The sequence below is a fragment of the Giraffa tippelskirchi genome, chromosome 12 (assembly GCF_054371585.1).
Source record: "Giraffa tippelskirchi isolate mGirTip1 chromosome 12, T2T-mGirTip1v1.2.pri, whole genome shotgun sequence".
Lineage (NCBI taxonomy): Eukaryota > Metazoa > Chordata > Mammalia > Artiodactyla > Giraffidae > Giraffa > Giraffa tippelskirchi.
In genome coordinates, this window is record NC_137286.1 from 64,494,023 (window position 1) to 64,516,418 (window position 22,396).

Sequence of the window (22,396 nt, forward strand, 5' to 3'; positions counted from 1 at the left end):
GAACATAATCAATCTGATTTCAGTATTGACCATCTGGTGATGCCCATGTGTAGAGCTGTCTGTTGGGTCGTTAGAAAATGATGTTTGTTATGACCATTATGTTCTCTTGGTAAAACTGTTAGACTTTGCCCTGCTTCACATTGTACTCCAAGGCCAAACTAGCCTGTTACTCCAGGTATCTCTTGACTTCCTACTTTTTCATCCTGATCCCTTATGATGAAAAGGACATCTTTTCTGCTGATAATTCTAGAATTTGTTATAGGTCTTTTTAAAATTAATTTATTTATTTTAATTGGAGGCTAATTACTTTATAGTACTGGTCAATTTCTGTTTTTTTGGCATCAGAGGTTGGAGCATAAACTTGGATTTCTTTGATGTTGAATGATTTGCTTTGGAAATGGACAAAGATCATTCTGTCATATTTCAGATTGCACTCAAGTACTATATTTCAGACTCTTTTGTTGACTATGAGGGCTACTCCATTTCTTCTAAGGGATTCTTGCCCATGGTAGTACATATAATTATGGTCATCTGGATTAAACTCTCAGTTTGCCCATTTTAGTTCACTTATTCCTTAGATGCTGATATTCACCCTTTCCATCTCCTGCTTGACCATATCTGATTTACTCTGATTATGGACCTGACATTCCAAGTTCTTATGCCATTTTGTTCTTTACAGGATGGGACTTATTTTCACTACCAGACACATCCACGATGCAGCATTGTTTCTGCTTTGGCCAACTGCTTCATTCTTCCTGGAGCAGTAATTGCCCTCCACTCTTCCCTAGTAGCATATTGGACACCTATTGGTCTGGGGGCTCATCTTCTGGTGTCATATCTTCTTCCTTTATCATACTGTCTGTTGGGTTTTCCAGCCAAGAATACTGGAGTAGGTTGCCATTCCCTTCTACAGTGGACCACATTTTGTCAGAACTCTTCACTATGACCCATCTGTCTTGGGTGGCCCATGACTCATAGTTTCATTGAGTTATGCAAGCCTCATCAACATGACAAGTCTCTGATCCTTGAAGGTGATATTAAAAATTTATCTGTGTTAATTTGCCCCCTACCACATAATGAATGTGCAGAAAATAACTGTCTTGGTGGAAAACTTAATTTTCTACACTCCTGCCTTCTATGAAAAAATACAAAAAAAAGGCCTTCTCTCAGATTTTCCAGAAAGGTAGAGAGTTCAGTCTAAATAGGATGGAAATAGTCATAAAATAGAAGTTAGAGACAAAGAAGGGGATGAGAGTGTATTTAAGTTGTCATCACAGGTTGTGGTATAATTAAGAATTTGTCTGGTCTTTGTTACATGTTCCTGGTTCAGATTTAAAAATCTTTGTAATTTCCTGAATGACAAGAGTGTCCTCTCTATGCTAATAGCCACTGGCTATGGGGGACCAGTGATTTACTTCCAAGCTGGGTCTGTTTATCATAAATATCAATCATGCCTAAAAGATTGGGGCTGTAAGCTTCCAGACTATAAGGGCAGAGAGAGGTGACTGAAAACTGAGTTAAATCACATGGCCGGTGATTGAAACACTCATATATACATAATGAAACCCCACTAAAATCTCTGAAACTAAAGCTCAGTAGTGAACACAGTAATATCCTAAAAGGGTGACACATCCTGACCCACAAGGAGAGGACATGGGAAATTTACCCTGGGAAATCTCCCAGATCTCATTTGATATATATCCATCACATTAAGCCAAAATTATATATATAGAATTCTTAGTGAGTTCTGTAAGTCTTTCCAGTGAATTGTGGAACTTAAAAGAGTTGTTCTTGTGTGCCTGGTCTCTCAATCGTGTATGACTCTTTGTGACTCCATGGACTGTGGCCTGTCAGCCTCCTCTGTCCATGGGATTCTCCAGGCAAGAATACTGGAGTGGGTAGATATTCCCTTCTCCAGGGGATCTTCCCAACCCAGGGATCAAACTCGGGTCTCAGGCATTATAGGTGGATTCTTTACCATCTGAGCCACCCAGAAACCCCAAAACAGTTATGAAAAAGTGAAAGTGTAGTCGCTCTCATGTCTCACTCTTTGTGATCACGTGGAACCTTCCAGATTCCTTTGTCTATGGGATTCTCCAGGCAAGAATACTGGAGTTGGTTGCCATTACCTTCTCCATGGAATCTTCCTGACCCAGGGATTGAACCCAGGTCTCTCACATTGCAGGCAGATTCTTTACCATTCAAGCAATCAGGGAAGCCTCTAAAAGAGTCATGGGGATCCCTCAAGTTTATAACTACTTGATCAGAATTATGGGTAGACTTGGGACCCCTGAATTGTATCTGGTATCAAAATAAGGACAGTCTTATCCAGAACCATATTCTTAATTTTAGTGCATGCAGTTGAGGTTGAAAGAGTACAAGCAACATAATAAACATAGAGAAAAATGTGAATCACTTCTTTATTCAGATTAATGGAAACAGGTGAATCTAAGGCCAGCATTATAAGATTTATCTTACCTAATTTTATATTATTATATAATCATAAAAAATAGTCCCTGACAACAATCAATGTGAGCAAGTAGAAGCAGCCATTCTAATAGCTAAGGACTCAGATGCAATGGAATTAATGAAATGAAGAGCCTTTCTTATTCCAAGGACTTCCCTGGTGGCTCAGAGGTTAAAGCGTCTGCCTCGAATGCAGGAGACCCGGGTTCGATCCCTGGGTCGGGAAGATCCCCTGGAGAAGGAAATGGCAACCCACTCCAGTATTCTTGCCTGGAGAATCCCATGGACGGAGGAGCCTGGTAGGCTACAGTCCATGGGGTCGCAAAGAGTCGGACACGACTGAGCGACTTCACTCACTCACTCACTCACTCACTCTTATTCCAAAAGTTAGTACCTGAATATAATATCCTAACTTATCAGTGGATAAGTGGGATTTTAAAACTAAAAGAAAACAACAGAAGGGGAAAGACTAATGATCTCTTTAGGAAAATTGGAGAGACAAGGGAATGTTTTCTCCAAAGATGGGCAGAATAAAGGACAGAAATGGTAGGTACCTAGTAGATGTTGAAGAAACCAAGAAGAAATGGAAAGAATAAATGGAAGAACTGTACAAAAAAATCTCAATGAACCATTAATTCAATGGTGTGGTCAGCCACCCAGAGCTAGATATTCTGGAGAGTGAACTCAAGAGGGCCTTAGGAAGTACTGCTGTTAATAAAGCTAGTGGATGAGATGAAATTTCTGTAGAACTATTCAGAAACTCTAAAGGGTGATGTCATTAAGGTGTTGCATTCCCTATGTCAGCAAATCTGGAAGACCCGGCAGTGGCCACTGGAAAAGGTCAATCTTCATCCCAATCCCCAAGAAGCATAGTACTAAAGAATGTGTTAACCATTGGAGGATTGCACTCATCTCCCACGCTAGTAAGGTCATCTTTTAAAAGTTGCATGTTAGGCTGCAGCATTATGTGGACCAAGAACTTCCAATATCCAAGTTGGGTTTAGAAAAGGAAGAGGAAATACAGATCAAATTGCCAACATTCACTGGATCATAGAGAAAGCTACAGGGAATTCCAGAAAACAATCTACCTCTGTTTCATAGACTATTCCAAAGTATTTAACTGTGTGGATCATGATAAACTGTGGGAAGCTCTTAAGAGATTGGAATACCAGATAATCTCACCTGTCTCCTGAGGAACGTGTATGTAGGTCAAGAAGCAACACTTAGAACTCTGTATGGAACAACTATTTGGTTCAAGGTTGATAAAGGAATACAAAAGGGCTGTGTGCTGTCACCCAGTCTGTTTAATATATACACTGAGCACATGGTGATGAATGCCAGGACGAAAGAATTACAAGCTGGAATCATGATAGACAGGAGAAACACCAAGAACCTGATATGAAGATGATACCACTCTTATGGCAGAAAGCAAAGATGAACTAAAGAGCCTCTTGATGAAAGTGGGCTTTATCCCAGGAATGCAAGGTTTCTTTAACATCTGCAAATCAATCAATGTAATACACCACATTAACAAATTGAAAGATAAAAACCATATGATTATCTCAATAGATGCAGAAAAAGCCTTTGACAAAATTCAACATCCATTTATGATAAAAAAAAAAAACCCTCCAGAAAGCAGGAATAGAGAGAACATACCTCAACATAATAAAAGCTATATATAACAAACCCACAGCAAACATTATCCTCAATGGTGAAAAATTGAAAGCATTTCCCCTAAAGTCAGGAACAAGGCAAGGATGCCCACTTTCACCACTACTATTCAACATAGTTTTGGAAGTTTTGGCCACAGCAATCAGAGCGGAAAAAGAAATAAAAAGAATACAGATAGGAAAAGAAGAAGTAAAACTATCACTGTTTGCAGTTGACATGATCCTCTACATAGAAAACCCTAAAGATTCTACCAGAAAATTACTAGAGCTAATCAATGAATATAGTAAAGTTGCAGGATATAAAATTAACACACAGAAATCCCTTGCATTCCTAAACTCCAATAATGAGAAAACAGAAAGAGAAATTAAGGAAACAATACCATTCACCATTGCAACAAAAAGAATAAAATACTTAGGAATGTATCTACCTAAAGAAACAAAAGACTTATATATAGAAAACTATAAAACACTGAGGAAAGAAATCAAAGAGGACACAAACAGATGGAGAAATATACCGTGTTCATGGATTGGAAGAATTAATATAGTGAAAATGAGTATACTACCCAAAGCAATCTATAGATTCAATGCAATCCCTATCAAGCTACCAATGGTATTTTGCACAGAACTAGAACAAATCATTTCACAATTTGTATGGAAATATAAGAAACCTCGAATAGCCAAAGCAATCTTGAGAAAGAAGAATGGAACTGGAGGAATCAACCTACCTGACTTCAGGTTCTACTACAAAGCCACCATCATCAAGACAGTATGGTACTGGCACAAAGACAGAAATATAGATCAATGGAACAAAATAGAAAGCCCAGAGATAAACCCACGCACATATGGACACCTTATCTTCGACAAAGGAGGCAAGAATATACAATGGAGAAAAGACAATCTCTTTAATAAGTGGTGCTGGGAAAACTGGTCAACCACTTGCAAAAGAATGAAACTAGAACACTTCCTAACACTTCCTAACACTATACACAAAAATAAACTTAAAATGGATTAAAGATGCAAACGTAAGACCAGAAACTATAAAACTCCTAGAGGAAAACATAGGCAAAACACTCTCCGACATAAATCACAGCAGGATCCTCCATGACCCACCTCCCAGAATATTGGAAATAAAAGCAAAAATAAACAAATGGGACCTAATTAAAATTAAAAGCTTTTGCACAACAAAGGATACTATAAGCAAGGTGAAAAGACAGCCTTCAGAATGGGAGAAAATAGTAGCAAACGAAGCAAAAGACAAACAATTAATCTCAAAAATATACAAGCAACTCCTGCAGCTCAATTCCAGAAAAATAAACGACCCAATCAAAAAGCGGGCCAAAGAGCTAAACAGACATTTCTCCAAAGAAGACATACAGATGGCTAACAAACACATGGAAAGATGCTCAACTTCACTCATTATTAGAGAAATGTAAATCAAAACCACAATGAGGTACCATTTCACACCAGTCAGAATGGCTGCTATCCAAAAGTCTACAAGCAATAAACGCTGGAGAGGGTGTGGAGAAAAGGGAACCCTCTTACACTGTTAGTGGGAATGCAAACTAGTACAGCCACCATGGAGAACAGTGTGGAGATTCCTTTAAAAACTGGGAATAGAACTACCATATGACCCAGCAATCCCACTGCTGGGCATACACACTGAGGAAACCAGAATTGAAAGAGGCACGTGTACCCCAATGTTCATCGCAGCACTGTTTACAATAGCCAGGACATGGAAGCAACCTAGATGTCCGTCAGCAGACGAATGGATAAGGAAGCTGTGGTACATATACACAATGGAATATTACTCAGCCATTAAAAAAAATACATTTGAATCGGTTCTATTGAGATGGATGAAACTGAAGCCCATAATACAGAGTGAAGTAAGCCAGAAAGAAAAACACCAATACAGTATATTAATACATATATATGGAATTTGAAAGATGGTAATGATAACCCTATATGTGAGACAGAATAAGAGACACAGATGCATAGAACAGTCTTATGGACTCTGAGGGAGAAGGTGAGGGTGGGACGTTCTGGGAGAATAGCAATGAAACATGTATATTATCATATGTGAAACAGAACACCATTCCATGTTCGATGCATGAGGCAAATGCTCAGGGCCGGGGCAATGGGATGACCCAGAGGGATGGGATGGGGAGGGAGGTGGGAGCGGGTCCAGGAATGGGAACACATGTAAACCCATAGCTGATTCATGTCAATGTATGGCAAAAACTACTACAATATTGTAAAGTAATTAGCCCCCAACTAAAATAAATAAATTTATTTAAAAAATAAAAAAATAAAATCACAGTTACACTTGAAAGTGAAGGAGGACAGTGAAAGAGCCAACTTACAGCTAAATATTAAAACAAACAAACAAATAAACAACTAAGATCATGGTATTGGCCAAATTTGTTGTTGCTCTTCAGTCGCTGAGTTATGTCCAACTCTTTGTGACCCCATGGACTGCGGCATGCCAGGATTCCCTGTCTTTCACCATCTCCAGAATCTTGCTCAATCTCATGTCCATTGAGTTGGTGATTCCATTTAACCATCGCATCCTCTGTCATCCCCTTTGCCTCCTGCCTTCAATCTTTCCCAGCATGAGGGTCTTTTCCAATGAGTCAGCTCTTCCCATCAGGTGGCCAAAGTAATGAAGCTTTTCGCTTCAGCATCAGTCCTTCCAACGAATGGTCATGGCTGATTTCCTTTAGGACTGACTGGATTGATCTCCTTGCAGCCAAAGGACTCTCAGGAGTCTTCTCCAACACCACAGTTCAAAAGCATCAGTTCTTAGGCACTCAGGCTTCTTTGTGGTCCTACTCTCACATCCATACATGACTGCTGGAAAAACCATAACTTTGACTATATGGATCTTTGTTGGCAAGGTAATGTCTCTGCTTTTTAACACACTTTTTAGGTTTGTCATAGTTTTTCTCCCAAGGAGTGTCATTTAATTTCATGGCTTCAGTCACCACCTGCAGTGATTTTGGAGCCCCCTGAAATAAAGTCTGTCACTGTTTCCATTGTTTCGCTACCTATTTGCCATGAAATAATGGGACCAGATTCCATGATCTCCATTTTTTTGAATGCTGAATTTTAAGTCAGCTTTTTAACTCTTTTCTTTCACCTTCATCAAGAGACTCTTCAGCAATGATAATTTGGTACATGAAACAAGCAGGGAACTCAAACAGGGATTCTGACAATCTAGGAGGGAAGAATGGGAGAGAACTTCAGGAGGGAGGGGACATGGGTGTACCTATGGCTTATTCTTGTTGATGTATGATAGAAAGCCACAAAATTCAGTAAAGAAATCATCCTTCAATGAAACAAAATCCATTTAAAATTCTGGAAAAAAATGAGGCCCTTTATTTTCTCTTTGCTTTCTGCCATAAGGGTGGTCTCATCTGCGGATCTGAAGTTATTGGTATTTTTCCTGGCAATCTTGATTCTAGCTTGTGCTTCATCCAGTTTGGCATTTTGCATCATGCACTCTGCATATAAATTAAATAAGCAGGGTGACAATATACAGCTTTGATATACTCCTTTCCCAATTTGGAACCAGTCTGTTGTTCTGTGTTGGGTTCTGACTGTTGCTTCTTGACCTGCATACAGGTTTCTCAGGATGCAGGTGAGATGGTCTGGTATTTCCATCTCTTGAAGAATTTTCCACAGTTTGTTGTGATCCACAAAGTCAAAGACTTTAGTATAGTCAATGAAGCAGAAGTAGATGTTTTTCTGGAACTCTCTTGCTTTTTCTATGATCCAGCGGATGTTGGCAATTTGACCTCTGGTTCCTCTGCCTTTTCTAAATCCAGTTTGAACATCTGGAAGTTCACAGTTCATGCAATGTTGCAGCCTAGTTTGGAAAATTTTGAGCATTACTTTGCTAATGTGTGAGATGAGTGCAGTTGTGCATTACTTTGAACATTCTTTGACAATGCTTTTCTTTGGGTTTGAAATGAAAACTGACCTTTTCCAGTCTTGTGACCACTGCTGAGTTTTCCAAATTTGCTGGCATATTGAGTGCAGCACTTTCGCAGCATCAGCTTTTAAGATTTGAAATAGCTCAAATGGAATTCCATTACCACCAACAACTTTGTTTATAGTGATGCTTCCTAAAGTTCTACTTGCCTTCACACTCCAGTATGAATGGCTCTAGGTGGGTGATCACACCACCGTGGTTATCTGAGTCATTAAAATCTTTTTTGTACTGTCCTTCCATGTGTTCTTGCCACCTCTTCTTAATATCTTCTGCTTCTTTTAGGTTCATACCATTTCTGTCACTTACTGTATCCATCTTTGCGTGAAATGTTCCCTTGGTAGCTCTAATTTTCTTGAGGAGATCTCTAGTCTTTCCCATTCCATTGTTTTCCTCTATTTGCATTGCTCATTTAAGAAGGCTTTCTTATCTCTCTTTGCTATTCTTTGGAACTCTGCATTGAGACGGGTATATCTTTCCTTTTCTCCTTTGCCTTTTCTCAGCTATTTGTAAGGCCTCCGCAGACAACCATTTTGCCTTTTTGCGTTTCTTTTCCTTGGGGATGGTTTTGATCGCACAACCTCCTGTACAATATTATGAACCTCTGTCCGTAGTTCTTCAAGCATTTTATCAGATCTAATTTCTTGAATCTATTCATCACTTCCACTGTATAATCATAAGGGATTTGATTTAGGTCATACCTGAATGATATGGTGGTTTTCCCTACTTTCTTCAATATAAGTCTGAATTTTGAAATAAGGAGTTCATGTTCTTAGCCACAGTCAGCTCCCAATGTTGTTTTTACTGAATGTGTAGAGCTTCTCCATCTTCAGCTTCAAAGAATATAATCAACCTGCTTTGACTATTTGGGTTTTTCATGTTCCATACTAATTGAAAAAAAAAGTTCTAGTTTTGTGGAAAATGTCATTGGTTATTTAATAGGGATAAGATTCCACTAAATCTGTAGATTGCTCTGGGTAGTATAGTCTTCTGAACAGTATTGATTCTTCTAATCCAAGAACATGATATATCTCTCCATTTCTTTGTGTCGTCTTTCTCTTTCATCAGTGACTCATATTTTCTGCATACAGTTCTTTTATCTCCTTAGGTATGTTTATTCCTAGGTATGTTATTCTTTTTGTTGCGATGGTGAATAGGATTGTTTCATTCATTTATCTCTCTGCTTTTTCATTGCTAGTGTATAGGAATACAAGGGATTTCTGTATATCGATTTTGTATCTTGTGACTTTGCTAAATTCATTGATTATCTCTAGTAATAGTCTGATGGTATCTTTAGGATTTTCTACATATAGTATCATGTTTTTGCAAACATTGAGAATTTTATCTCTTCTTTTCTAATCTGGATTCCTTTTATTTATTTTCCTTCTCTGTTTGCCGTGACTAGAATTTCTTAAACTATGTTGAATAATAGTAGTGAAAGTGAGCATACTGTATGCAAAAATAAACTAAAAATGTATTAAAGACCTAAATGCAATGCTATAAACTTTAAAACTCTTAGTGAAAAATATAAGCAGAACATACTTTGACATAAATCACAGCAAGATCCCTGCTGGCTCCTCATCTAGAAAATGGAAATAAAAACAAAAATAAACAAATAGTATCTAATTAAACTTAGAACTTTTGCACCGTAAAAGAAATCATAAACAATATAAAAAATGACCTTTAGAAAGGGATAAAATTTAACTGCAGTTGAAGCAACTGACAAAAGATAAATCTTCAGAACAAACAAGCAAATCATGCAGCTCAATATATATATATATATATATATATATATATATAAAGTAGTCAAAAATTGGGCAGAAGACATAAACAGACATTTCTCCAGTTAAGATGTATGGATGGTCAGCAAGGACATGAAAAGATTTTCAACATCACTCATTATTAGAGAAATTCAAATCAAAACTACAATAAGGTGTCACACCACCCTGGTTGGAATCAGTCAGTTCAGTTGCTCAGTCGTGTCTGACTCTTTGTGACCCCATGGGCTGCAGCAGGCGAGGCCTACCTATCCATCACTAACTCCCATAGTTTACTCAAATTCATGTCTGTTGAGTCGGTGATGCCATCCCACTGTCTCATTCTCTGTTGTCCCCTTCTCCTTCAATCTTTGCCAGCATCAGGGTCTTTTCAAATGAGTCACCATTTCGCATCAGGTGACCAAAGTCTGCGCTCAGCTTTCTTTATAGCCCAACTCTCACATTCATACATGACTACTGGAAAAACCATAGCCTTGACTAGAATGACTTTTGTTGGCAAAGTAATGTCTCTGCTTTTTAATATGCTGTCTAGGTTGTTCATAACTTTCCTTCCAAGGAGTAAGTGTCTTTTAATTTCATGGCTGCAGTCACCATCTCCAGTGATTTTGGAGCCCAAGGGATGGGATGGGGAGAGAGGGTGGGAGGGGGGTTCTAGAAGGGGAACACATGTACACCCTTGGTGGATTCATGTAAATGTATGGCAAAACAAATACAATATTGTAAAAGAAAAAATAGATACATAAACTAATTAAAAAAAAATAAAGTCTGACATGGTTTCCACTCTTCCCCCATCTACTTGCCATGAAGTGATGGGACCAGATGCCATGATCTTTGTTTTCTGAATATTGAGCTTTAAGCCAATTTTCCCCTTCCTCTTTCACTTTCATCAAGAGGCTCTTTTGTTCTTCTTCCCTTTCTGCCGTAAGGGTGGTGTCATCTGCATATCTGAGGTTATTGATATTTCTCCCAGCAATCTTGATTTCAGTTTGTGCTTCATTGAGCCCAGTGTTTCTCACGATGTACTCTGCATGTAAGTTAAATAAGCATGGTGGCAATATACAGCCTTGACACACTCCTTTTTCTATTTGGAACCAGTCTGTTTTTCCATGTCCAGTTCTAACTGCTGCTTCCTGTTCTGCATACAGAGGACAGGTCTCAAGAGGAAGGCCAGGTGGTCTGGTATTCCCATCTCTTGAAGAATTTTCCACAGTTTATTGTGATCCACACTATCAAAGGCTTTGGCATAGTCAATAAAGCAGAAATGGATGTTTTTCTGGAACTCTTTTGCTTTTTTGATGACCCAGCGGATGTTGGCAGTTTGATATTTGGTTCTTCTGCCTTTTCTAAAACTGGTTGGAATGGCCATAATTAAATAATCTACAAATAACGTGTGCTGGAGAGAATGCGGAGGAAAAGGAACCCTCATGCCCTGTTGGTGGAAATACAAACACAGCAATCCTACTACTGGGTAATACCCTGAGAAAACCATAATTCAACCACATATATACCTCAGTGCTCATTGCATCTATTTACAATTGTCAGACTATCAAAGCAATCTAGATGTCCATCGAGAGATAAATGGATAAAGAAGTTGTGGTACACACATACAATGGAATATTAACCATAAAAAGGAACAAATTTGAGTCAACTGAAATGAGGTGGATGAACCTAGAGTCTGTTATACAGAGTGAAGTAAGTCAGAAAGAGAAAAACAATTTACATATTGGTGCATATGTATGGAACCTAGAATAATGGTACTGATGAACCTATTGCAGGGCAGGAAGAGAGACACAGAAACAGAGAACAGACTTGTGGTCTAGCAGAGGAAGGAGAGTGTAAGATGAATTGAGAGAGTAGCACTGAAACATACACATTAATATATGTAAAATAGATAGCTAGCGGGAATTTGCTGTCCTACAGAGAGTTCAACCCAGTGCTCTGTGACAACCTAGACCAGTGGTGTGGGGAAATAGGATGAAGTTCAAGAGGGAGGCAATATACATATACTTATGACTGATTCACGCGGTTGTACAACAGAAACCAACACAACATTGCAAAGCATTTTTCCTCCAATTAAAAATACACTTTAAATAAAGGGTAATAAGTAATAAATACACCACGACACACACAAAATTGGCCACTTAGATGAAATATACCAATTCCTTAAAAACCACATACCTTGAAATTCACCCAGCATGAAAAAGATAACCTGATGGGCCTACAATCAATTTCAGTTCAGTTCAGTTCGGTCGCTCAGCCGTGCCCAACTCTTTGCGACCCCATGAACTGCAGCATGTCAGGCCTCCCTGTCCATCACCAACTCCTGGAGTTTACCTAAACCCATGTCCATCGAGTCGGTGATGTTATCCAGCCATCTCATTCTCTGTCGCCCCCTTCTTCTCCTGCCCCCAATCCTTCCCAGCATCAGGGTCTTTTTCATTGAGTCAACTCTTCGCATGAGGCAGCCAAAATATTGGAGTTTCAGCTTCAACATCAGTCCTTCCAATGAACACCCAGGACTGATCTCCTTTAGGATGGACTGGTTGGATCTCCTTGCAGTCCAAGGGACTCTCAAGAGTCTTCTCCAACACCACAGTTCAAAACCATCAATTCTTCGGCGCTCAGCTTTCTTCATCGTCTAACTCTCACATCCATACATGACTACTGGAAAAACCATAGCCTTGACTAGACAGACTTTTGTTGGCAAAGTAATGTCTCTGCTTTTCAATATACTCTCTAGGGTGGCCATAAACTTCCTTCCAAGGAGTAAGCGTCTTTTAATTTCATGGCTGCAATCACCATCAGCAGTGATTTTGGAGCCCCCCAAAATAAAGTCTGACACTGTTTGCACTGTTTCCCCATCTATTTCCCATGAAGTGATGGGACCAGATGCCATGATCTTAGTTTTCTGAATGTTGAGCTTTAAGCCAACTTTTTCACTCTCCTCTTTCACTTTCATCAAGAGGCTCTTTAGTTCTTCTTTGCTTTCTACCATAAGGGTGGTGTCATCTTCATATCTGAGGTTATTGATATTTCTCCCGGCAATCTTAATTCCAGCTTGTGTTTCTTCCAGCCCAGCGTTTCTCATGATGTACTCTGCATATAAGTTAAATAAGCAGGGTGAAAATATACAGCCTTGATGTACTCCTTTTCCTATTTGGAACCAGTCTGTTGTTCCATGTCCAGTTCTAACTGTTGCTTCCTGACCTGCATACAGGTTTCTCAAGAGACAGATCAGATGGTCTGGTATTCCAATCTCTTTAAGAATTTTCCACAGTTTATTGTGATCCCCACAGTCGAAGGCTTTGGCATAGTCAATAAAGCAGAAATAGATGTTTTTCTGGAACACTCTTGCTTTTTCTATGATCCAGCAGATGTTGGCAATTTGATCTCTGGTTCCTCTGACTTTTCTAAAACAATCAATTTAGAATGTTAAACAGGTAGTTATGAGCCATGTGAAAAGGAATTATCTAGATACTGGTGATGCCATTGAGAAAAATTATACCAAATATTTTAAATAAAATAAAGACAATTCTATACATTTTCTTCCATAAAATTGAAGAGTAGGAAACTTTCTCTAAGTCATTTTAAGAGTTTCTGATATCAAATCCAGATGAAGGTAGTACAAAAAGAGAAAAATATAAGCCAATATCGCTAATAAATACATAAAAATCTCCAACAAAATATTGGCAAGTTAATTCAGGAATATATAAAAATATTTATGCACTACAAACTTATATCCATAGTCTGCATAAACAGGATTTATTTTCAAGGAGATGTTGGAGATGAAGCAACCTATTTTTACAGGTTCAGTGAGGAAAAGCATATATCATCTAGAAAGAAGCTTATGTGACCTGACCTCTTAGTCAGCTGTCTTTCCTCCCAACTTTCTGCTTGTAATTTTCAGTGGTTCCCAACTAGAGACCAGACTGCCCATAACAGGGCATCTGCCTGCATAGGGGTAAGGTGTCTTTTCTTTTCCACAATTCTTTTTTTGTTTTTCCCATATCTCAAAGGCACTTACACATGCATTGAAAGGGAGAGATGTGTTTAGATGTTGGTACCTGTGTGGTATACATTATGGTCTCATACAATGAAAACTGTCCCATCCTCACGTCAGGACTGTCCTCTTGCAAGGCGATGCGATTTACCGTGTTGATCTCCCAGACTTCTATTGTCAGCCCAGGCATCTTTCCTGAGACATACACATCCAGGTACCTGCTGGACATGTCCTCTCCCTCTACCTAGGTCTGTCTCTTTCTGAACAGTCTCAGGAAGTGGTGGATCCATATCCCAGGTACACAATACTGCTCAATCCCAGCCACCCTGAGACAGAATACCAGTGGTCCTTGGTGTTCACCATCTGCCTTCACCTTTCATTAGTATTTACAAAACTACTGAGCATACCACACAGTTGCACTCATCTCACATGCTTAAAAATTAATGCTCAAAATTCCCCAAGCCAGGCTTCAACAGTATGTGACTCATGAACTTTGATTATATATTCAAGTTGCATTTAGAAAAGGCAGAGGAACCAAAGATCAAATTGCCAACATCCATTGGATCATTGAAAAAGCAAGAGAGTTCCAGAAAAATATCTGCTGCTGCTGCTAATTCACTTCAGTCATGTCCAACTCTGTGCGACCCCACAAATGGCAGCCCACCAGGCTCCGCCATCCCTGGGATTCTCCAGGCAAGAATACTGGAGTGGGTTGCCAATTCCTTCTCCAGTGCATGAAAGGGAAAAGTGAAAGTGAAGTCGCTCAGTTGTGTCTGACTCTTAGCGACCCCATGGACTGTAGCCTACCAGGCTCCTCCATCCATGGGATTTTCCAGGCAAGAGTACTGGAGTGGTGTGCCATTGCTTTCTCCGAGAAAAATATCTACTTTGGCTTTATTGACTATGCCATAGCCTTTGACAGTGTGGATCACAACAAACTGGAAAATTCTTAAAGAGATGGAAATACCAGACTACCTTACTGCCTCTTGAGAAACCTGTATGCAGGCCAGGAAGCAACAGTTAGAACTGGACATGGAACAACAGACTGGTTCCTAATCGGAAAGGAGTACGTCAAGGCTGTATATTTTCACCATGCTTATTTAATATACATGCAGAGTACATCATGAGAAACGCTGAGCTCGGTGAAGCACAAGCTGGAATCAAGATTGCAGGGAGAAATATCAATAACCTCAGGTATGCAAATGACACCACCCTATGGCAGAAAGGGAAGAAGAACTAAAGAGCCTCTTGATGAAAGTGAAAGTTGAGAGGGAAAAACTGGCTTAAAGCTCAACATTCAGAGAACTAAGTTCATGGAATCTGGTCCCATCACTTCATGGCAAAAGTGTCAGACTTTATTTTGGGGGGCTCCAAAATCACTGCTGATGGTAATTGCAGATTAAAAGACGCTTACTCCTAGGAAGGAAAGTTATGACCAACCTAGACAGCATATTAAAAAGCAGAGACATTACTTTGCCAACAAGGTCTGTCTAGTCAAGTCTATGGTTTTCCAGTAGTCATGTATGGATGTGAGTGTTGGGCTATAAAGAAAGCTGAGCACCAAAGAATTGATGCTTTTGAACTGTAGTGTTGGAGAAGCTTCTTGAGAGTCCCTTGGACTGCAAGGAGATCCAACCAATCCATCCTAAAGGAGGTCAGTCGTGGGTGTTCATTGGAAGGATGGATGTTGAAGCTGAAACTCCAATATTTTGGTCACCACATGTGAATAACTGAATCATTTGAAAAGACCATGATGCTGGGAAAGATTGAAGGTGGGAGGAGAAGGGTATACCAGAGGATGAGACGGTTGGATGGCATCATCGACTGAATGGACATGAGTTTGAATATACTCCGGTAGTTGGTGATGGACAGGTAGGCCTAGCATGCTGCAGTCCATGGGGTGGCAAAGAGTCAGACACGACTGAGCGACTGAACTGAACTGAACTGAGTATGCACTGCTTCTGTTCTACTCTCTGAGACAGCATGGTGGCCGGTGAGCTATGCACTGCAACATAAAGAGTAATTGTGCTTATTTAATTATTATCTTGCTTGTTTGTCTATGGCCTTTTTGGTCCACTATTTCTCTTCATTGTGGATTATAGTGATGGTGTTTCTCCTCATTTCTTTCCCCAGGCGTTATGACTGATAGGCAGTGTTTAATAAATAGTTACATTAGTTCAGTTCAGTCATTCAGTCGTGTCTGACTCTTTATGACCCCGTGAATTGCAGCATGCCAGCCCTCTCTGTCCATCACCAACTCCTGGAGTTTACCCAAACTCATGTCCATTGAGTCGGTTTTGCCATCCAGCCATCTCATCCTCTGTCATCCCCTTCTCCTCCTGCCCCCAATCCTTCCCAGCATCAGGGTCTTTTTCAATGAGTCAACTCTTCGCATGAGGCAGCCAAAGTATTGGAGTTTCAGCTTCAACATCAGTCCTTTCAATGAACACCCAGGACTGATCTCCTTTAAGACGGACTGGTTGGATCTCCTTAAAGTCCAAGGGACTCTCAAGAGTCTTCCCCAACACCACAGTTCAAAAGCATTAATTCTTCAGCGCTCAGCTTTCTTCATCGTCTAACTCTCACATCGATACATGACTACTGGAAAAACCATAGCCTTGACTAAATGGACCTTTGTTGGAAAAGTAATGTATCTGCTTTTTAATATGCTGTTTATGTTGGTCATAACTTTCCTTCCAAGGAGTAAGCGTCTTTTTATTTCATGGCTGCAGTCACTATGTGCAGTGATTTTGGAGCCCCAAAAAATAAATTCAGCCACTGTTTCCACCGTTTCCCCATCTATTTGCCATGAAGTGATGGGATCGGATGCCATGGTCTTTGTTTTCTAAATGTTGAGCTTTATGCCAACTTTCTCACTCTCCTCTTTCACCTTCATCAAGAGGCTTTTTTAGTTCTTCCCTTTCTTCCATAAGGGTGGTGTCATCTGCATATTTGAGGTTATTGATGCTTCTCCCAGCAATATTGATTCCAGCTTGTGCTTCATCAAGCTCAGCGTTTCTCATGATGTACTCTGCAAATCAGTTAAATAAGCACGGTGACAATATACAGCCTTGACACACTCCTTTTCCTACTTGGAACCAGTCTGTTGTTCCATGTCCAGTTCTAACTGTTGCTCCCTGACCTGCATACAAATTTCTGAAGAGGCAGGTCAGGTGGTCTGGTATTTCCATCTCTTTCAGAATTTTCCACAGTTTATTGTGATCCATGCAGTCAAAGGCTTTGGCATATTTAATAAAGCAGAAATGGATGTTTTTCTGGAACTCTCTTGTTTTATTGATGATCCAGCGGATGTTGGCAATATGATCTCTGGTTACTCTGCCTTTTCTGAAACCAGCTTGAACATCTGGAATTTCACAGTTCACGTATTGCTGAAACCTGGCTTGGAGAATTTTGATAATTACTTTGCTAGTGTGTGAGATGAGTGCAATTGTGCAGTAGTTTGAGCATGAAATAAAAGCCATTATCCATTTTTAAAATGGATTCCGGTGCAAAGTCTCCTAATTGGTCTCTCTGCATCTCCCTGTCTACCTGCCCCAACTCCAGACTTAACTGTGATTCCAGTTGACTTTTTAAATGACACCCCTGACCCTGTTAATCCTTGAGTGCTGGCCAGCTACAATGTGGGTCTAGATAGGACTGGAAGATCTCCGATTATAGGAGTGACTTTGGGCCTCAGCTGGACAAACATGTGCAGTAGGGAGACTTGAGGGATAAGAGGCCAGGATTTTGTCTGCTCCCTAACCCTCCCAGCTGTGTACAGCAGGACTGCCTGTCCTCACTTGTTCTTTACTAAAAAAAAAAAAAAAAAAAAATAGAGGGGGCAGCCTAACAGTCCCAATGTAATTAGTTTACTCCCACAGACTGAGCTACTTTTCTAAAATGTAAATATTTCAGGCACATGATAGATGTTGCTCAATATTTGCTGAACACATTAACACAAGTTCTCTGTCTCAATTCCTTGGCCTGCAAGGCATTTGGGGCCCCTTTGGGGCCTCCAAGGTGGAGGTTATTGCTATGTGACAGGAAAGAGCCTGAGTATTCGCATTTCATTCGGGGCCTCTGGGCCCCTGCGTTGTGAGCATATGTCCACTGGAGGCTCTGGGTGACCCCCCTTCCTCCGTTCACTATGGAAACCAGTGCCAGGACAGGCCTCTCCTCCTATTCCTGAGTCTGCCAAGAACAGCCTATTCCACAGCTGTGTAATCTGTTCCACATTACAGAGTTTGAAGCAACCCACCAGCAGAACTGTCCACATCAGAATATTTTAGGTTATAACTTTCCCACATACTTCTTGCACCCATGGAACTTCTATTTACATAATCCTGATTTAAAGAGTGACCCTTCATGAGTCTTATGGGGGGAGATATTTTGCAGTCTTCAGGAGTTTTGCTTCTAAGCTGCTGGATCTGAGAGAACTCATTGCCCACATCGAACAGGGCCAGCCCTGGAGATACTCAGTGATCCCAATTTAGTCTTTATTGGCATGGCATCACTGGAACTCCAGACCCAAATCTTGATGCCTGAATTAAAGAAGTTGTTGATCCCTCATGAGTACTGGAGAAGGCAATGGCAACCCAATCCTGTACTCTTGCCTGGAAAATCCCATAGACGGAGGAGCCTGGTAGGCTGCAGTCCATGGGGTCGCAAAGAGTCGGACACGACTGAGCGACTTCACTTTCACTTTTCACTTTCATGCATTGGAGAAGGAAATGGCGGCCCACTCCAGTGTTCTTACCTGGAGAATCCCAGGGACGGGGGAGCCTGGTGGGCTGCCGTCTATGGGGTCACACAGAGTCGGACACGACTGAAGTGACTTAGCAGCAGCAGCAGCAGCAGCATGAGTGATGACTTCCTTTTCTATTCACAGTTGTCACCTGCCTTTTTATCTTATTGTTCTGCAGGTCTGCATCTCTGAGTTATGAGGAGACATCTTATCATGTTGCTACTTTCTTTTTTTTTTTTTTTTTGAGTCTTTTTTATTTTATTTTTTGCATTCTTTTTTTTTTTTACTTTTTTTTTTAAAATAAATTTATTTATTTTAGTTGGGGGCTAATTACTTTACAATATTGTAATAGTTTTTGCCACACATTGACATGAATCAGCCATGGGTCTACATGTGTTCCCCCTCCCGGACCCCCCACCCACCTCCCTCCCCATCCCATCCCTCTGAGCCATCCCATTGCCCCGGCCCTGAGCCCCTTTCAAGCTGTCAAGCTACTGACCTCTGCCATGACATAACTACAGGTGCACGCTCTCTATTTAAAGGATATTTCAAGCTTTACTTTTTCCAACCCCTTCTCCATGGATCTTCTTTTTGTTAGAAAATGGAACTTTTACCACAGAACTATTCTTGGAAGAAAATATCCTGTTACCAGGTGTACAGTTGGGCTCCAAGGGTAAGCAGCACTAGGGTTTTACCATGTACTTGGTTTCAAATTTGGCATCAGTTCCAAAGCTTTAAACCCTCTGAGTATAATCCCTCATAGTGGTTCCAGTCCACAGACTCTAGGATAGTATTAAACAACCCTCCCAATAGAAGAGAGATGTGGAGTGAGCTGTGGCAAGTGTGTCTTCCACAGGTGAAAGACATCATATGAGTCTATGCTAATATAATCTCTGTGTAAGGGGATTCTAATGAAACAAAATTTACATCAAAATTACCCAATGGAATTGAAAAACCAAAATCGATGACCATTAAAATACTAACAAAATCATTAGTATATTGCCTTCAAGAAAATTTCGATCACACTCGGATTGACTACATTCTGCATTTATCTTTTATAACTCTTGCATGTGGTACGGAATCAATTAATTTTTGTTGTTATTCCTCAGAATTCCAATTTTCCCAATTAGTCCTCCTGGTGGCTCAGAGGGTAAAGCGTCTGTCTGCAACGCGGGAGACCTGGGTTCGATTCCTGGGTCAGAAAGATACCCTGGAGAAGGAAATGGCAACACACTCCAGTATTCTTGCCTGGAAAATCCCATGTTCCATTGGAACCTAGTAGGCTACAGTCCATGGGGTCGCAAAGAGTCGGACACGACTAAGTGACTTCTCTTTTTCAGAGTTGACATGTTTTGTTGGGCAATCCTGACTGTTTTCTCAGTTTAAATTCTCACACTGATCTGAAACCTAGCTGACACACAAGCCTAGGTCTTGCTCTCGGATTAATCTCTAACTTGATTTTGGATATACCTAATCAAATGCTTCCTAAGAAAGTCAGCTTCAGCATCTCAGAAGCTTAAATTGCCATCTGTCCCTTAAACTCACTCTTTGTCCAGTGCTCATCCATCTCCCTCCCCTCCTCCTCAAGAACTCCTCCTTAGCCCCAGAAGGACGCCTGGGGAGGGGGAGTGATCATTGAGGCCCATATTCTAGCGGACCCTCTATCCTTACTGGGGGCCTCATAGCCCCCTCCCGCAGTCCTCCCGGAGCCCGGCTCGCCAAACGCGCCTGCCGGGCCCCAGGCGCGCGGACGCGCAGGCGCATTGGCCCGCCCCTCCGCCGCCCCGCCGCCGCCCCGCCCTGCCTGGCCTCGGCGGAAGGCGCTGCGCGCAGCAATGCGCACTTCCTCTCCAGGAGTCCGCGGAGGGAAAGCAGACTCGAAGAGCTCTTGGACGCGGCGGCCCTGCTCTTGCGAGACCGAACAGATATGTCCGAACAAAGTAAGGATGTGTGCGACCCCAACTTGGCAGCCGAGACCTCCAACTCCGAGGTCCACAGCAGCCCCGGCATTCGCGGGGGGCCCTCTCCTCCGAGGTCTGAGGCCGCGACCCTAACTGAGCCGGAGAGCCCTCCCTTAAGCCCGCCTGATGCCCCTCTGGTCTCGCTGCCTCCCCAGGCTCCAGGCGAAGAGGGAGACCCGAAGGCCCTGCAGCAGGCCGCTGAGGGAGGTCGTCCCCACCAGGCCCCGAGCACAACTCAGCTCAGCCCGGCGGCCCCGGCCCCGGCCCAGCTGGTGCAGAAGGCACACGAGCTCATGTGGTACGTGCTGGTCAAGGACCAGAAGAGAATGATCATCTGGTTCCCAGACATGGTGAAGGATGTCATCGGCAGTTACAAGAAGTGGTGCAGAAGCATCCTTCGGCGCACCAGCCTCATCCTCGCACGCGTGTTCGGGCTGCACCTGAGGCTGACCAGCCTGCACACCATGGAGTTTTCGCTGGTCAAAGCTCTGGAGCCAGAGGAGTTGGACAGGGTCGCTCTGAGCAACCGCATGCCGATGACAGGCCTCCTGCTGATGATCCTGAGCCTCATTTATGTGAAGGGTCGCGGAGCTCGAGAGAGTGCAGTCTGGAACGTGCTGCGCATCTTGGGGCTGAGGCCTTGGAAGAAACACTCCACCTTCGGAGACGTGAGAAAGCTTATCACCGAGGAGTTCGTCCAGCAGAACTACCTGAAGTACCAGCGCGTCCCCCATGTCGAGCCCCCTGAGTACGAGTTCTTCTGGGGCTCCCGTGCCAGCCGCGAAATCACCAAGATGCAGATCATGGAATTCCTGGCCAGGGTCTTTAAGAAAAACCCCCAGGCCTGGCCTTCCCGCTACAGGGAAGCTCTGGAAGAGGCTAGAGCCCTGCGGGAGGCCCACCCCACTGCCCACTGCCCCCGCAACAGTGTCTCCGAGGACTAGCAAGGTCTGGAGGCAGATGGATGTCTTCTGCCCCTCACCAGGGTGGAGGAGGGGTGGGGGTGTGGGACATTAGAGTATTCAGGATCTACAGTGCAGTATTTCACGTGTAACTTTTAAGTTTTCCGTACAGTGCTTTTATACCTCTTAATGCAATGTTGTGTTCATTTTGGTAATATTAGTGTGTAGTATTCATGCATGGTTGTTTGTAAGTAAGCTCAGTTGGTGCTTTCGCTTTTGTGCTACCTTTCTTGAATTTTTGTACCAGAGACGTGCTAAACTTATGAAATACACTGAGACATTTTCCATATTCTTTCATGTGTGACAGAGGCTGTGTATTGGGGTAGATTGGTCTTGGAGAGTTTGGAAAAACTCCCCAGAAAAGCTGGCCTAACCAAGAGAAAAGTCGACCCCTGTCTTTGTGCTCTGCCTGGGCACAGGAAACATCCCTGTGGAGTTTGGTAATGTGGACTGAAACAGACTGTGTGGGCACACTTTACTAAACACAGATACAACCTCAACCATAAGTAAACTTTAAACATTAAAGATTCTTGTGATACAGTCATTCATGGAAAAAGTGTACTTTTATCTTCTTAACAGAATATTATGGGTTGGGAATGGGAATTACAAAATATACAGATGTAACTATTTCATCTAATAGGATGGGGATGTCAGTACTCATCATGACTTGTAAATCTGTGAAGTGCATAGTTTTATTTTCAGAAAGAAATTCACAAGTTCATATCAAAGCTTTGACGAGTAGAGAAAAGTGCAAAAACCAACAAAGGGTCATAATCATATCACATAGAAATAACAAGTGTTGATATTTAGAGTAATTTCCTCTCTTA

General features: G+C 41.6%; 1 protein-coding gene and 1 non-coding gene across 2 annotated transcripts; both read left to right on the forward strand.

Moving 5' to 3' along the window:
- The first annotated feature begins 2,620 nt into the window (after positions 1-2,620).
- On the forward strand, positions 2,621-2,692 carry TRNAS-CGA (transfer RNA serine (anticodon CGA)). The gene has a single exon. It is a non-coding gene; the product is annotated as a tRNA-Ser (tRNA).
- Positions 2,693-20,485: 17,793 nt separating this feature from the next.
- Positions 20,486-22,113, forward strand: NDN (necdin, MAGE family member). Its single transcript, XM_081547243.1, has one exon. The coding sequence runs from the start codon at positions 20,574-20,576 to the stop codon at positions 21,549-21,551; it is 978 nt and encodes a 325-aa protein (XP_081403369.1). The 5' UTR covers positions 20,486-20,573; the 3' UTR covers positions 21,552-22,113.
- Positions 22,114-22,396: the final 283 nt, after the last annotated feature.

Excerpts from the sequence above, each read along its gene's own strand:
- NDN (XM_081547243.1), top strand. The coding sequence starts at position 20,574 with ATGTCCGAACAAAGTAAGGATGTGTGCGACCCCAACTTGGCAGCCGAG.